The sequence below is a fragment of the Rhinolophus sinicus genome, chromosome 16, assembly GCF_057876585.1.
Source record: "Rhinolophus sinicus isolate RSI-liver-muscle chromosome 16, RSI-T2T, whole genome shotgun sequence".
Classification (NCBI taxonomy): Eukaryota; Metazoa; Chordata; class Mammalia; order Chiroptera; family Rhinolophidae; genus Rhinolophus; species Rhinolophus sinicus.
In genome coordinates, this window is record NC_142516.1 from 21,843,834 (window position 1) to 21,858,988 (window position 15,155).

General features: G+C 40.1%; 1 protein-coding gene across 1 annotated transcript in view; it reads left to right on the plus strand.

Annotated features, from left to right (window-relative positions):
- CTNNAL1 (catenin alpha like 1) overlaps positions 1–15,155 on the plus strand; it is a 61,059-nt gene that overhangs the window by 17,905 nt on the left and 27,999 nt on the right. Inside the window, exons 2-6 of the mRNA XM_019734180.3 lie at positions 736–925; positions 6,910–7,097; positions 8,692–8,811; positions 12,094–12,183; positions 13,234–13,404. Coding sequence (XP_019589739.2) covers positions 736–925; positions 6,910–7,097; positions 8,692–8,811; positions 12,094–12,183; positions 13,234–13,404 — 759 coding nt within the window. The remainder of the gene's footprint in view (positions 1–735; positions 926–6,909; positions 7,098–8,691; positions 8,812–12,093; positions 12,184–13,233; positions 13,405–15,155) is intronic.

Below are 15,155 nucleotides of genomic sequence, written 5' to 3' on the forward strand. Positions count from 1 at the left end.
TCATGTAACATTCTTGAAATATTTTTATATGTCAGCAAAGTTCATGCGTTAATTTTGTGGGACACTTGGGGGATTTATATTTGTTTCAACCGGCTTAACTTGTCACTTTTTGTATTTTATTTCCAGGCCCTGGAACCAAGTGTTCAAACTCTTGGTATCTCATTTACTTTGAGGCTACAACAAAACTTAGCGAAGTATACAACCTAGCTTATAATGGTCAAGCTCAGTATCTAATTGATTCAGTACACAGGTATGGTGCACACACCATTTAGTACACGCTGTGCGCTTGTGCTAGGCAATGGAGAGGGAAGCAAGGTAAAGAAGATGCTGTGTCTCCCCTCATCACAGCTCAAGTCATGGTAGAGGAAACTACCCCTGACGTGCTTTGATTTTCTGTGGATTATTTGACTGTATTGATCCATCGTCGCCTACTTTTCTCCTGTCTTTAAGATTGGTGCAGTTCTCTAGAGGGGTTCTGGAACTGTATGCCCCAGGTAGCTGTTCTTGGGTAAACTGGGAATGGTTATTATGGAACCGCTGTCCTGGGGAGATGCAGGAAGCTTTGCTGGTTGCCTCTGGATTGAAGTGTTAAACTATCAATTTAGTCTATTAGACAAGCCCAGTATGCCAGGCTTAATTCCCTTGGTCTTTGTGATATAGCTTTAAAAAAAAATAAAAAATAAAAAACTTATTGGGATAAAATTTAAACAAGTTGCTTTTCTCTTTTATTTTTAGATCACCACACTTATTAATCATAAAGATAATACCAAAAAGTCTGATAAAACTCTGCAAGCAATTCAGCGTGTAGGACAAGCCGTCAACTTGGCAGTTGGAAGATTTGTTAAAGTAGGGGAAGCGATAGCCAATGAAAACTGGGATTTGAAAGAAGAAATAAATATTGCCTGTATTGAAGCGAAACAAGCAGGTATGTGGATATTGATATCGAAGCCTATACATACCAATTTGATTGCTTTGGATATGATGGCAAATTATTGTCTTATTTTGAGTGAAGATGTGTACTGTGCTTTAGCCCTATGATTACAACTACCTGGGACACTACAAGCTTGGATTAGCTTCTACGAATATTGAACTTCTCATCGCTCAAGTCCTAAATCTGAAACATTGAACTCTTTCACTGGGCAGGATAGTAGATGACCACTTTTGCCATCAGCCATTGAAATGTGAGAGATACAGAGTCAGTGCGAGAGACAAGAGGAGAGTGAGGCATGGACTCCACTTTCCAGGAGTATATTAGCTTACTGTTAGCATGTAGGAAATGGGAATAAAAATCAGCATGCACCTGTACTCTACAGCAGCCAAACCGAAGTGACTTCAAATTTCATGATGTTCCACAATTTGCTATAGCTGGTGGCACAAAACCCTAAGAGAACCTGGGGTGTTTGGTGGATACAAATAGTTCAGCTTTGTTGAAGTATTATTTATCCATTTATCCTTTCAGTAAACATTTACTGAATGCTGGCTATATGCCAGGCAGTCTTCTAAGCCATAGGGATATAGGTGTGTACAAATAAGTCAAAATCCTGCCCTCATGGAGCTAATATTCTAGTAAGGGAGACATACGTCTGCCTAGTGAGTGAGACCCTAAACAAATGAACAAAGATATATAACGTCAGGTAGTGGTCGTTAGGAAGAAAAGGACAAAGCAGAGTAAAGGTTGGGAGACCAATGGAGGTATAGTTTAGAGAAGGCAGATGCAGTTAGCATGTTGGGCTCCATAATTGATGACAATTCTTTGTTAAGGAATGCATTGTAGAGTGTTTAGCAGAATCCCTCGCTTCTACCTGTTAGATGCCAGTAGATCCCCTCTTGCCCTACTGTGACAACCGAAAATGTCTCCAGACGTTGCCAAATGTCCTTTGAAGGGTCAGCATGGCTCCCAATTGAGAACTACTGAGACAGGGGGTCAGGAAGTCCCTCTAAGGAAGTAACATTGGAGCACAGATTGCAATGAAATGAGGGCTCAGGTATGTGGATATCTGGGAGAAGGGCATTCCTGGCAAAGAGAAGAGCAGGTATGGCCTTCTCGGCAAAGATAGGAGCTTTAGATTGTGTTCTAAGTGTAATTGGGGGGCTAGTGGAAGGTATTGTGCAGGGTGGTGACATGATCTCAGTTATATTTTAAAAGAATGACTGGTGGCTCCTGTATGGAAAATAGGTTTTCGGAGGTATGAGGGTGACGTCAGGGAGACCAGTTAGGAGGCTGTCGCAGTGGTTCAGGTGACAGATGATGGTGATTTAGACCAGTCGATAGCATTTGAGGTGGTGGAAAGAAATTGCATTTGGTTATATTATCACGGTGGAGCTGATAGGATTTTCTGATAGTTTGGATGTGGGATGTGATGGAGAGAAGAATCATGGATAACTCCAAGGTCTGGAGTGTGAACAACTGGGTCAATGATGGTGCTATATACTGTGATGGGCAATCCTGCAGGAGGAGGTGTTTCTGGAGAGTCACCATGTGGGAAGGGAGTGGGTGAGATAAGGCCAAGTAAATATGGAGAAGCCAACCCGATGAGACGTGGTCCGACCTGTTATATGAATGACTTCGGGTATTAGTCTACAGATAATAGATTGAGGGATTTTGAGCCAGATGAAAGACGTATATTTTGTGTTGGAAAGCTTTCTGGTAGTATGGAGGAAATGAACAAATGACGGTTGATGGAGAGAGAGTGTTGCGACGGAAGTCAGGGAGATGAGTTATGGAAGCGTTTACAATACACCAGCTAAACCAAGGCAGTGTCCTAGTGATATAAAGAGCAGGAAGAGGACATAAAATACCCATTAAGGCAGTTAAATCGACAGAACGTGGTTATTGATTAAAGGAATGGGAGGATTCTGGATTGACTCAGGTTTCTAGCCATTCACTGGGATAGAGAACAGATTTTATGTAGAGAGCCGGGATGATGCCCTTATTCTTTTCATCATTTGTATTTTGTCTACATTTTAAAAAGGATTTGAAATAGCTCACAGTAAAAGATATACGCTCAATAAACCTATTTTAAATAGGAGATGAAAATAAATATACTAGAAACTTGAGCCAACCCTGTTACTCTAAGCATGAAATGTATCTTTGTACTTCCCGTAAGGCAAGACAAAAATGTAGGAAAGAAAGGGTTATATAATGCTCATTGTTTGTTGAAAGGAAACAAACCAGCTTGTCAAGAGGAGAGTGACTCTTTTTTTCTTAAATTATTGTGTGGGCACTTATACAAAAGACGTTACATAATGCGATGGACAATTCAATAGAAAATGCAGAGATGTTCTTCATATTACTGTGTTGTTTTTTTAGCAACCCTTAATTAAAGCAAGAGTAGTGTTTTGTTTTGTTTTGTTAACGAAAGGGCATCCTGAGTCCTACTTCCCTTACTGGCTTTGTAGCGCGTCACTGGCTTAGTGCAGGGTGAGAAACGAGGACATGGTACCCCGACCCCAGGAGACTGTGGTGCTTTGCAAGTACCATAAGCCAAGGCAGCCTCTTACAGGAGGCGTCTTTGGAAGCCATCCGATGTCATGGGCTCCACATACTGTCTCTTCTCATTCGAAGTGTCCTTTCTCATCTTGAGAACTGCCTCTTACAGTCACTCAGGTAAGAGAATGAAAATGTATTTGAGGCAACTCTCCTGTAGTTGTATAATATGGAAGCCCGATTTTCTCTTAAGATGTACAAATTTAAGACTTAACATCACTCTTCAAATGTTTCTCGCCCACTCAGCCCATAGCAATCATTTTCTCCTCTGGACATTTAGTATTCATTTGAGGGAAATAATGTAAAGTATAAAGAACTAGGCTTTAGAGTCAGGCTGCCTGGATTTTAGTCCCAACTCTTCCACTTGCTAGCAGTGGGATATTGGGTAAGCTACTAAACTTCTTAAAAACCTTAGTTTTTCTCATCTATAAAATGGGGGTAATGTTAGTATTTATAGAAGTGTTGTGATCTAATGCATGTATGCATTTGGTACATAGAAAATACTCAATAAATATTTGTTGTCTTTTTTTTTTAAATTTTCTTTTCCTGTGTTAAATTCTTGTGTTGAGTTTTTACTTTTTACTTGGCTACTAGTCAAGTTTTATATTTTATATGGGAGCTCAATAAGTATTTGTGTTTGACTGACTTTGGGTTTCTGCACTAGCTGCAACAGTCGCTAGTCACACTTCAGTTGAAAATGACAACCAAGAAGCTTTAAGACAGCTTTGTGACTTTTTCGGGGAACTGATTTCTGAACAGTCTACACTTTGAACAACTTTATAATGTTAAGGAAGCATTTGACCATGTTGATGGAGCAGACCAAATGTTACCATCCTATGTACTTTATAAGTTAAATGCTTGGGGTTTAGTCACAAAAAGGAAAGGTTAAATAATGCCATATGTGCAGGCTCATATGTAATATTTTTGGTGATTGAGAGCTACAGGAAAAAGTAACACTTGCAGAGGTACAAAAATAACCATTTTTATCCTTTGAGCTATTACTGATAGAATGCAAACAGATAATTTTTTGTTCTGCTCTTTCGGTGGGTACTAAGGGTTGATTCTAACCTCCTTTTTCTCTGTATATTTTGCCACATAAACTTTGTATTCGTTACCTATTGCTGTGTAACAAATTAAGCCAAACTAAGCAATTTACACTACAAACATTTAAAAAATAATTTTTTTATTGGGGAATATTAGGGAACAAATGTTTTTATTTAAGTCATTGTTTTTCAATCTAGTTGTGGAGGGCACAGCTCAGCTCCAAGTCAATTTGTTGTTTTCAGTCTAATTGTGGAGGGCGCAGCTCACTGGCCCATGTGGGACTCGAACTGGCAACCTTGTTGTTAAGAGCTCATGCTCTAACCAACTGAGCCATCCGGCCACCCCACTACAAACATTTATTACGTCACATAGTTTCTGAGGGTCAGGAATCAGGAAGTGGCTTACGGCTGGTTCTGGCTCTGTGTCTCTCATGAGGTTACACTCAAGGTAAAGGATAGGCCTGCAGTTGCCTGAAGGCTTGACTGGCCTGTACAGTTTGCTTTCGAGCTCCTTCTCAAGGTTGTTGACAGGCTTCACTTCTTTGTTGATGGTTGGCCAGAGGCCTCAGTTTCTCCTCATGCATGCCTCTCTATAGCAACGACTGCATACAACACGGTAGATGTCTTCCCCCAGAGAGAGAGCAACCAAAATGGCTAGCTCAGTGTCTTTAAGAACCTAGTCTTGGAAATGACATGCCATCACTTTTGCTACACCAAACCTGGTATGACGTGGGCAGGGCAAACACAAAGATGTAAATCCCAGGAGGTACGCATCCCTGGGAGCCGTCTTGGAGGCTGGCTTCTACAGACTTCGTCTGTTAGTAGAACTTTAGCTGTTGCCATGATAGCTGATCAATCCATATCATTGGGTTTTTGTTTTTTTTTAAATCACTTGGGGTTTTCTGAGTCGTTTCAAATTCCTGTTGTCTGAAACAAAATTTATCATCTCCCTTCTCATGCCCTTCTGATTTCATTCAATTGACTTAGTTTCACAGCCTTGAAGCCATTTCCCCCCCTTTCCCTTTCCTTCTTATCACACAGTTCAGCTACATACTCATTTTATATTTTCTCAGTAGCTCCCAAATCATCTTTTTTTATATTCCCATGACCACCCTCCTAGTAAGAGCCTTCCCACTTCACACCCACAATTGAAATTGCTGTCTGATTAGTAGCCTGACTTTAAGTTTCCCCTTTCAGGTCTATTTTATATGCTTCCATCAGGCCGATCTCCCTAATCTTGATTTTTATTACGTCACACCCTGTCCTCTGCCCAGTAAAATCCAGACACTTTTCTCAAGATCCTTAGCCCATGGGCTCATACATTATTGGGTGTCAGTAGTATTGACAAGAGGGCTTGTGTGAGAAAATCAATCCACTATGCACTCAGGTTTTTTTAGGACTTAAAAAATTATCTTGAACTTTGCAAGATGATTAAAACTTTGTTTTTTATATCTTGTTACGTTAAAAGTAAGGTTTAGAAAAAATTACAGTTTGGTTTCATTCTTGAGGAGAACAAATACTTGTATTGTTTTAACTATTGATAATTGCTGTTACAGAGGTCAGCATGTTTTCATAGCAACAGTGAAGAAGAGACTTTTGGTAGATGGTTGGGAGTTCATTTGGTACAATGGTTCATGCTGGGCATATAAGAAGTGTAAATTCAAACAGTAAGCCTGAGTGAAGGGCTGCCTGTGGTTTGAATTCTCTGGAGGGATACTTTTCTTTCGTTTTGTTTTCCCATCCAGAACCAAAGCTGACAAACAGACAAACTTGCTTATTGTTTCCAGGTGCCTGTAAATGATTCTTCTAGGCCCCTTTTCACTAAGGATGCCTCCTATTGGGGCCCAAAGCTTTGTCTTCTCTCCCTGGGTGTCCATAAAAACCCGAACCCCTTAAGGTTGTGGAGATAGGCAGTGACACACCCCTCCCCCTGTCCTCCCCATCCCTCCCCACCCCCGCCACACACACACATCCTCCTTCCTTCTCCCAACCCTGGCCAAAACCTGGCAGCTGCTCTTCTTACAGGTTCTTCGTAGGTTATTGGCTCCTGCGATTTCTCTTACTGTCTTGTGAAGCAGGAGGCTTTTTAGATCGTGTAGTTTGCCATGTCCTTGGAAACAAAAGCTGTGGTTTTCAAACCTGGTGAAGACAAAAATGTTTCACAATTCTTAAAAATGTGCTGTTATGTTGTCATTAGAGAGAAAGCCTCATATGTTAGTCTTTGTGCTCATCCTGAAGAAGCTGCTTCTTGTTCCTGAAATAAGACTCCAAAGCTGAATTTCTACCCATCGGGCACATTACCTTCAAGATTAGTCTGGGTTTTTAATGTAAGTGGGTCATGTTCCCAATTTCACTTTTCTCCCTTGCCTTTCTTGTTAGGGGAAACAATTGCAGCACTTACAGATGTAAGCAGCTTGAATCACCCAGAATCTGATGGCCAGATCACCATTTTTACAGACAAAACAGGAGTTATAAAGGCGGCAAGATTGCTTCTTTCTTCAGTGACGAAAGTATTGTTGCTGGCAGACCGAGTGGTCATTAAGCAGATAATAACATCGAGAAATAAGGTACTTGCCTTTCTGGTGTGTCTATACTGGTCTTTCCGGGTTGTTCAAAAAGTGTTCTTTCAGGTTAATTGTAGGTAATTTGGCAATGCTTGTCTATTTTAATTGTTTATAACTCTAATTGTGTATAGCTTAAAAGTGGTGTTTCTTTATTCCTGTAATTCCGAAATGATGTGTGTCTGGCTTAAACTTTTCCATGCAAATAATGTTTCTTCTCAGAAAACTATCATTTACTTGTTGAGGCTTATTGGTGAAAGCTTTTCATGTGTACAAATTTGGGAAGAAAAGCCAAACACCACGACAATGCATGTAGTAGAAACCTAGTTGATAAAAATACTGATTTTCTCAGTGCCTTTTTTTCCTCCCCGAATCAAAGAGTAACAGTTTATAAGCTTAAGAAAAAAAATGCAATCACCCTAAACCCCAATTATCCACACTGCCAAATTTCTCTAAATATTAACTGAGTAATCAGAAAAGTTAGAGAATAGATTTAAACTCTTAACAGTGGTTCATGTACTGCTATTCCTCGATCACCCAGAAAGCCAGGGTTTGGGTAATCGCTTCTTTCCCTGGATAATTCCCTACACAAGGAGGAGGACAATCAACCACGGTTTGGGGACAAAACTACCTGGCGAGTGCTGAGTGAGTCGGAAGTGTACTTTTGAAGAGAAAGAGAAATTGGAGAGGTGGGTCGGGCAGTGCCAGAGGAATAGGAAAAAAATCCTTCCTCTCTTTGAAAGACGGAGGTTCTGCTCAGCTGGCAATCTGCCTCCTCTCCGATAGTCGCCTGGACTTCCTGAGCTGCCAGGGCAGGTTAAAGAGCCAGGCACCCATCATATCCTCATTAAAAATAAGTAAACACAGGATATCTGTGTTTTCTTTACCGATCTCGGTCTGACTAAAACTAAGCCAGTGCTGTTATTTTAGAGGAAAGCATTTGAAAATATGTTTCACTTCTATTTACTTTACTTCTAAATGTCAAGAGAATGCATGACATTTTCTGTTCCCTCTGCTTTAGGTTCGTACTCTCTGTTTCCCCCTGGCTGCCCAAAGGTTCTGGGCAATTAATTTATTTAACACCGGCAGTTCCTGACGGATCCAAAGTGTTTTCCTGCTCTCGAAGTCCCAACCTCCCTTTCCACTCCTCAGTCTACAGATGACCCTCCCTCCACTTTCCTGGGAAGAATGGGGTTCCCTCAATTCTGGTTCACGGAACCTTAGAGCTTCTGTGTGTTGTCTTTTATCCTCACCCTCTTCCTAGTTCTCTGAAAATTTGATTACCTTAGTCCGACCCATTCCTACCTTCTCTAGAATGTGCTGCGTAAATCATCTCTTGTATATTTAGTCATCTCTTTCACTCTTTTTCCTTTTGATTTTCAAGTAATTTTATCCTAAAAATGAATCTTCTCCTAGATGATTCTGACCTTTGAGTCCGCTTCTCCTTCTCTGAGCTCCTCCCCGTCTTCTTCTCGGACTCCTGCTTCTCAGCTTTCCCCTAGAGTTTAAAACGCCTCTTTTTTCCTCTCTCTATTCAGCCGTGACATCTCAGTCTCTTTCACAGCTACACCTGATAATAAAATATTTCTCTGTTTTGCAGGTTCTTGCAACTATGGAAAGACTAGAGAAAGTGAATAGCTTTCAAGAGTTTGTGCAAATATTCAGTCAATTTGGAAATGAAATGGTGGAATTTGCACATCTAACTGGAGATAGACAAAATGTATGTATGTCACACACTTTAAAATCTCCAAATGCATGCGTACTTTTCTTGCACACATATAACAGTTAAATATGTCTTCACCTCACACTGGGAAAGGGGCTGTTGCCTTCAAGGCCCAACTCAAGTGCTTTCTCTTTTAGGAAACTTTCCATTTGACTTTCGACGAGGGCTCAGACAAATTAATGAGTCATATATATCTCTATATCTCTATATCTCTATATCTATCTATCTATCTATCTATCTATCATCTATCTATATTTATCTATGTCTATAAAGATATATATATATATATATATTTTATAGTATTTTGTTATATTAGGTTGGTGCAAAAGTTATTGCGGTTTAAAAGGTTAAAAACAATTGCAAAAACCACAATTACTTTTGCACCAACCTAATGTCTCTCTGTTATAATTCTTTCTGTAATTTATGTATTATTCTGTTATTATAGCTTTCCAGAATTACTCTACATTAGATTAACAGTAATAGCCTAAGCCATTATTTATTTGTATTGGCTATGTGTTAGGTGCTTAATATCCATGAACTAATTTAGTTCTCGACATCTGTATAAGGTGGGTATTGTCCTTACTCTTTCACACATGAGGACACTGAACCTGAGAGGATAATAATCCTTCCCATGGTCACTCTTCCAGCAGATTGAACTCTCTTATGTCTGAGTCTAAAGCCTGTATTTTCCAAACTACACCATAATATTAGTTCTTTATAGGTGTGTTCCTCGATTCAGACTGTAAATTCCAAAGTTTAGGGAGGTAGGAGACTACATTATACCCAGGACTGACTTTTCCTTGTTGGGGTATTTGTGTATGAGTCCATCTTGTCAGCAAGTTAAATACATAATAATTAACCTTTTCGTGAGGTACTTTGATATATTCCAATAGGCTGTGGTTTGGGGCATGAATTATCCTGGTTGTAGCTGGAGTTGGAAGATGGGTATTGGTCTGGAAAGTGGAAGACTATATTGTGGTGCTTCACTTAGTGCTTCTTGGGCCATCTGGGTTTTATGGAGCCCTCTGTTTTGTCCTGTGGACCAGCCCTCTAACAGATTGAAATGCCATCTTTTTCTAACACTGGCCATCACCATACAATGTATAGTATCATGTGTGGCTTACAAGTGTTATGTGTGGCGTACACACTTGATGCATTGTCAACTAAGTGAGTGACCTCAACCTTTATTTTTGATAGATACTCATGATGGATGATAGTCACCTGTAGGACACAGTCCTTTGGGATATGACCTTGTGACCTGAATTAACTTTTGGATCCTGTGCAGTTTCTTATGTACTAGATGTAACTTCGTTTCTTTCTTTCCTATTAAAGGAAGCTCTATTGGGATGCAAGTGAATGAGTGACATTATAGGGATAGTTTTGAGTCTACTATAATAATTTACTAAAAGAAAAGACAAATCATTCCCACACTTTAGGTCTTCATTATTTGTAAGGAAGGGCTTTCCACCCAACTCACAAATGAAAAAAGATTGACCAATGTGGCAGGTGAAAATTATATGTAATTCAGATTTCAGTGTCCATAAGTAAAATTTTCTCAGAACACAGCCATGCTAATTTGTTTATGTATTGTCTACAACAGCTTTCACACTACGATGGTAGAATTAAGTAGTTGTGACATAGACCATATAGTCCAGAAAGCCTAAAAAATTTATTATCTGGCTTTTTATTCAAAATATTTGCTGACCTCTGATTGATTGATTGATTGATTGATTTTGTGTTTATTATACTCTTGCTTATTTTTATTTTATTACATAGTCATGTATTCTTAAATCATGTATTGTTTAACATTGCCTATTTTTAAACTTTAAAGGGGCAGCAAAAGTCTTCTGGGACTTGCTTTTTTCACTCAACATTGTATAGCTAAGTATGAGAAATTGGATGACTGACTCCAATTTTTCACACTGCCCAGGTCAGCACCCTCATCATGGCCTTATCATGGGCTGACTATATCCCTGTCCCAAGACTTTGAGCTTGGCCATGTTGTGTTATAAGGCCTAAAAATTTAAGTACTGACTTACCATCTTGGAGCAGAGCAGCACTGGCCAATCCACAGACCTTTAGCTCAGGCAGAGCTGCCAGCCAAGCTCAGTCTAGATCAACCGAGATCAACCGAGTCCCAGCCAGGCTAAAGATTCATGCGAATGAATGATTGTTGCTTTCACTATTGGAGGGAAACTTGGGGTGATTGCTTATGCAGCATTATTGTAGTCATAGCTGATCATTACAGCAAAGTTCGTGTATGTTTTATGAAGCTCTGTGTGGTTTGTTCTCCGTCATGTGACAATAGCACATTAATGTGTCCAGTTTTCTTCTGATGGATACCCTTTTGCTGTCGTGAACAGTGCTGCCTTGGGCATTCTGGTAAATGTCTCCTGAAACATGTGGGCAAGATGTTCTCTTGGGAATATAGTTTGGTGAATCGTTTGTAGCTCTTGTCCTTATGAGTGTGGTCCTTTGTCTCTGGGAGGGTCTTGAACTGGGCTTGCGTGCTCATCTTCTTCCCAAGCATCCCAGACTCTGACCTGTGATTTAGATGGTAGTCACCAAATTGTTATGAGGAACGTTTGGTTCTAGATTTGATCAGCAATATTTGGCACCTTCTATGATAGCACACATTCAATCGAGGGCTCTAAGAAGAGAAACCAAAAGAAAAAAAAATTCAAAATACGCTTTTTGCTTCCGAGTTCATAATCTACTTGGGGAAAACTATATATCTACGAAACATCTTAAGAACATTTCAGGGCAGCGATTTGGTTGAGTTTAGGACAAACAAAGCTCATATTGAGATGAATAAGCACTTAGATGGAATTAATCACACATGATCCCTGAAAGAGTTAACTTCTAAGTATCTATTCTGAAGCAAATAGTAGCCCAGAGATGCTCAATAAATAAGTCATTTTAAATTAAGAAAAGCATAGGATGATTGTTTCTGGTTAAGAGTGAGGTATGTCCACAGGGCATGAGAATGTCAGGTGTGGAAGGCCACCAGTCTGAGAGCCACATGGCAGCCTTTCCCTAGGTCTTAGTTCTTGGCTCTGCTGCCTTAATAAGGGCAGCTGTTGCTTTCCACTGTATTGTGGTCATGTATGTAGATTGAAATGGTGACATTTTATAAAACTTTGGTTGTTTTTTTTTCCCACTTTGTCACTTTGTTAACAATGTTACTTACTGTTGAGTATTGTTATTGAGTAAATGATTTTTTCAAGAAATTGGATTGTTCACATGATCCACTGCTCAATGATTTTATTTCATTGTTAGGATTTGAAAGATGAAAAGAAAAAAGCAAAAATGGCAGCAGCTAGGGCAGTTCTTGAAAAGTGTACAATGATGCTTCTCACAGCTTCAAAGGTAAGAAAATTTTTGTTTCACTGTGTTGTAAATTAATTAGAGAACCTGATTAAATGCATCTAATTTATGTAGTTTTTATGTTAAAAAGGTCAAAGTGATCAATTAGACTATCAGCTCTCCTAGCCAGATCGCCGTTATTCTTTAGCAAGAACGCTAGCTTTCCTACCCGGTTCCAAACAGCAGTTAATCTATGAGCCGGCAACTAAGCAGAAGATGGTATATCAGGTGCTGCGAACCCAGGCCTCTCCCACACGGTCACTGCCTGCAGGGTTTTGCCAGTCTCGTTGGGGAGCCAGCACATGTACTCCAGCAAAAGCTAGGCAAGTTAGAATCTGTTAAGTAACAGTGGAGTATGAAGTCAGCCCTTGGTTTGTTTATTCTGTAAAGTCATCTCTCAAATCCTTATCCTACTTTAAACAAAGTTGTCCATCAAGAACTTGTCATTCCAAACAGCAGTGGGCCAGCAAATTGGTGCAGTTCAAGAATGAACTAGTAAACGTCTCCTGAGCAGTTAGTTTAGAATTGCCTTTTCTACTCAGAATATTGACTCTATGCTGGGGTCAGTGAAGCCGCAAAAACAGAATTCACTGGCACCCACTTGGGAGGCTGTGCTCGTATCTAGACTCTTGAGTAGTTAGTTTTTCATTTACATTAATTTTTTTTCAAAGTCAATGATTCATCCCCAGTCATATATCATCTGTTCATTTTTCCTCATTCTTTTTTAGTTCTTGCACATGTCAGCAACATTTTAAAATATTTTTAATCATGATGAAGATATAGTTGGGTTTTTTTTTTTTCCAGAAATTTTAAGTAAATTTATTATTGAAGTATAAAGATGTAGTTTCGCACTCTGCCTTTTTCACTTAACCTTGCTATCGCTTTTTACTCATCCTGCTTCCACTTGTAGTGAGGAGAAGCAGCGGGGTGAGCCAGGGACCCAGGAGATTTTGGTAAAGAACCATTTTTATTAGCATGACATGTTCTCTGTAAGATTTTGTGTGTTACCGTATGGATCACATCTTAAAATGGAAAGTTTCCATTGTTTTGAAGACGTGTCTTAGGCATCCCAGCTGTGAATCGGCCCATAAAAACAAAGAAGGAGTGTTTGACCGAATGAAAGTGGCATTGGATAAGGTCATTGAAATTGTGACTGACTGCAAACCCAATGTAGAGACTGACATCTCATCTATCACTATTTTCACTGGAATTAAAGAATTCAAGGTAAGACTAGAGGGAATATATTTTGATTTTTTTCTTTCCATCTCAAAGGAGCATCGCTCTCTGTAGTACCTATAGTTTTCTGTATATTTTAGAATAAAAGCAGACATCGTTCTTTAAAACAATGCCATGATGTACAAACTTTAAAAAAAAAAATTTTTTATTGGGGAATATTGGGGAACAGTGTGTTTCTCCAGGGCCCATCAGCTCCAAGTCGTTGTCCTTCAGTCTAGTTGTGGAGGGCGCAGCTCAGCTCCAAGTCCAGTCGTCGTTTTCAATCTTAGTTGTAACGGGCGCAGCCCACCATCCCATGGGGGAATTGAACCAACAACCTTGTTGTTAAGAGCTCGCGTTCTAACCAACTGAGCCATCCATGAGCCCCTTTGGCAGCTCATTGTCTTCAGTCTAGTTGTGGAGGGCGCAGCTCACTGGCCCATGTGGGAATCGAACTGGCAGCTCTGTTGTTTAGAGCTGGCACTCTAGCCAACTGAGCCATCTGGCCACCCCACGATGTACAAACTTAATGATCAGTAACGTTTGGCTTAGTGCATCATGTACAAAGAACACTGGTCTTGGGTTCTAGTAGCTCTCTGGCCCTGATTAGCTATATGATTTAGTGGTAGCCTCCTGTCATCTGTTTAGAAGGCTGTTCCTACTCAGGTCTTTTGAGCAGTGCTGTACCATTCACTGATTTTGACAGACAGCAGGTCATTTCTGCTGGAATCCCTGCTCTTCCCTGTGCTATCAGGTTGATATTTTGAGACGGTAGTAATAGTAATAGTGATAGTATTAATGACAATTAAAAATTTTAAATGATGCATTCTAACATTTATAGAGCACTTACTCTGTGCCAACGCTGTTCTGAGTACTTTAAATGTGTGTGTGTGTGTGTGTGTGTGTGTGTGTAATTCTCACAAGAACTACTGTTATTATTTCATTATACTGTTGGGGAGACTGAGAAACAGAGATTAAGTCACTCGCCATCTAGGAAGTGCCAGAGTGGGGCTTTGGATCGAGGCAGTCTGACTCAGGAATCCCCACCACATTAGAGCAGAACTTCTCATTGGAAGTCAGCGAGGTGGTGAAGCTGCTCTTCGAGTACGAGCAGTGTCTGAGTCAGGAGGGCTCTAGGAAATCCTCTAGCATAGCCCCTAGCACAACAGATGGGAACAGTAGGGCCCGAGGAAGTTATCTAATGCGCTAAGGGTTACCACCTCTCCAACAGGCAGGGCTGCGACAGGGGTGGTGGTGTTTGCATCTTACTGTACTTTGACTTATTGTGTGAAGGTCTAAGTAGGAACATAGGGTCAAAGAAAGTAATGGAAAGAACATTTATTTTTAGGGCTACTGTTCTTAATAAATATTACCTCATTGAATCTCTAACTTCCTTTTTTAGGTGAATATTATTATACCTAATTTTTGAGGTATAGCAAAATAATCCCAAAGCCCCTGACGTTTTAGTAAGACCCGTGGGTTTGTAACACCCGTGGGTTTGTTTATATGTTACTAGTCCTACCCTAAATCTCTTCCTGAGGAGAAAGAAGCTACAAGGAAGGACCAGCCATTTTTTTTGAGTTTTTATTGCTGAAAGGAATCTTACAGATTATTTGTCTAAACCCCTCTTCTTATAAAGGCTGAGGGGGGAGATGTCTTGTCCAAGGTCAGAGGATAGTTAGGAAAACAAGGAGGGTTAGGGCCAGGCTATTTTGCCCCTGGACGCCACCTTTCTGGCCACGTTAACTAGGGGCAGTGCA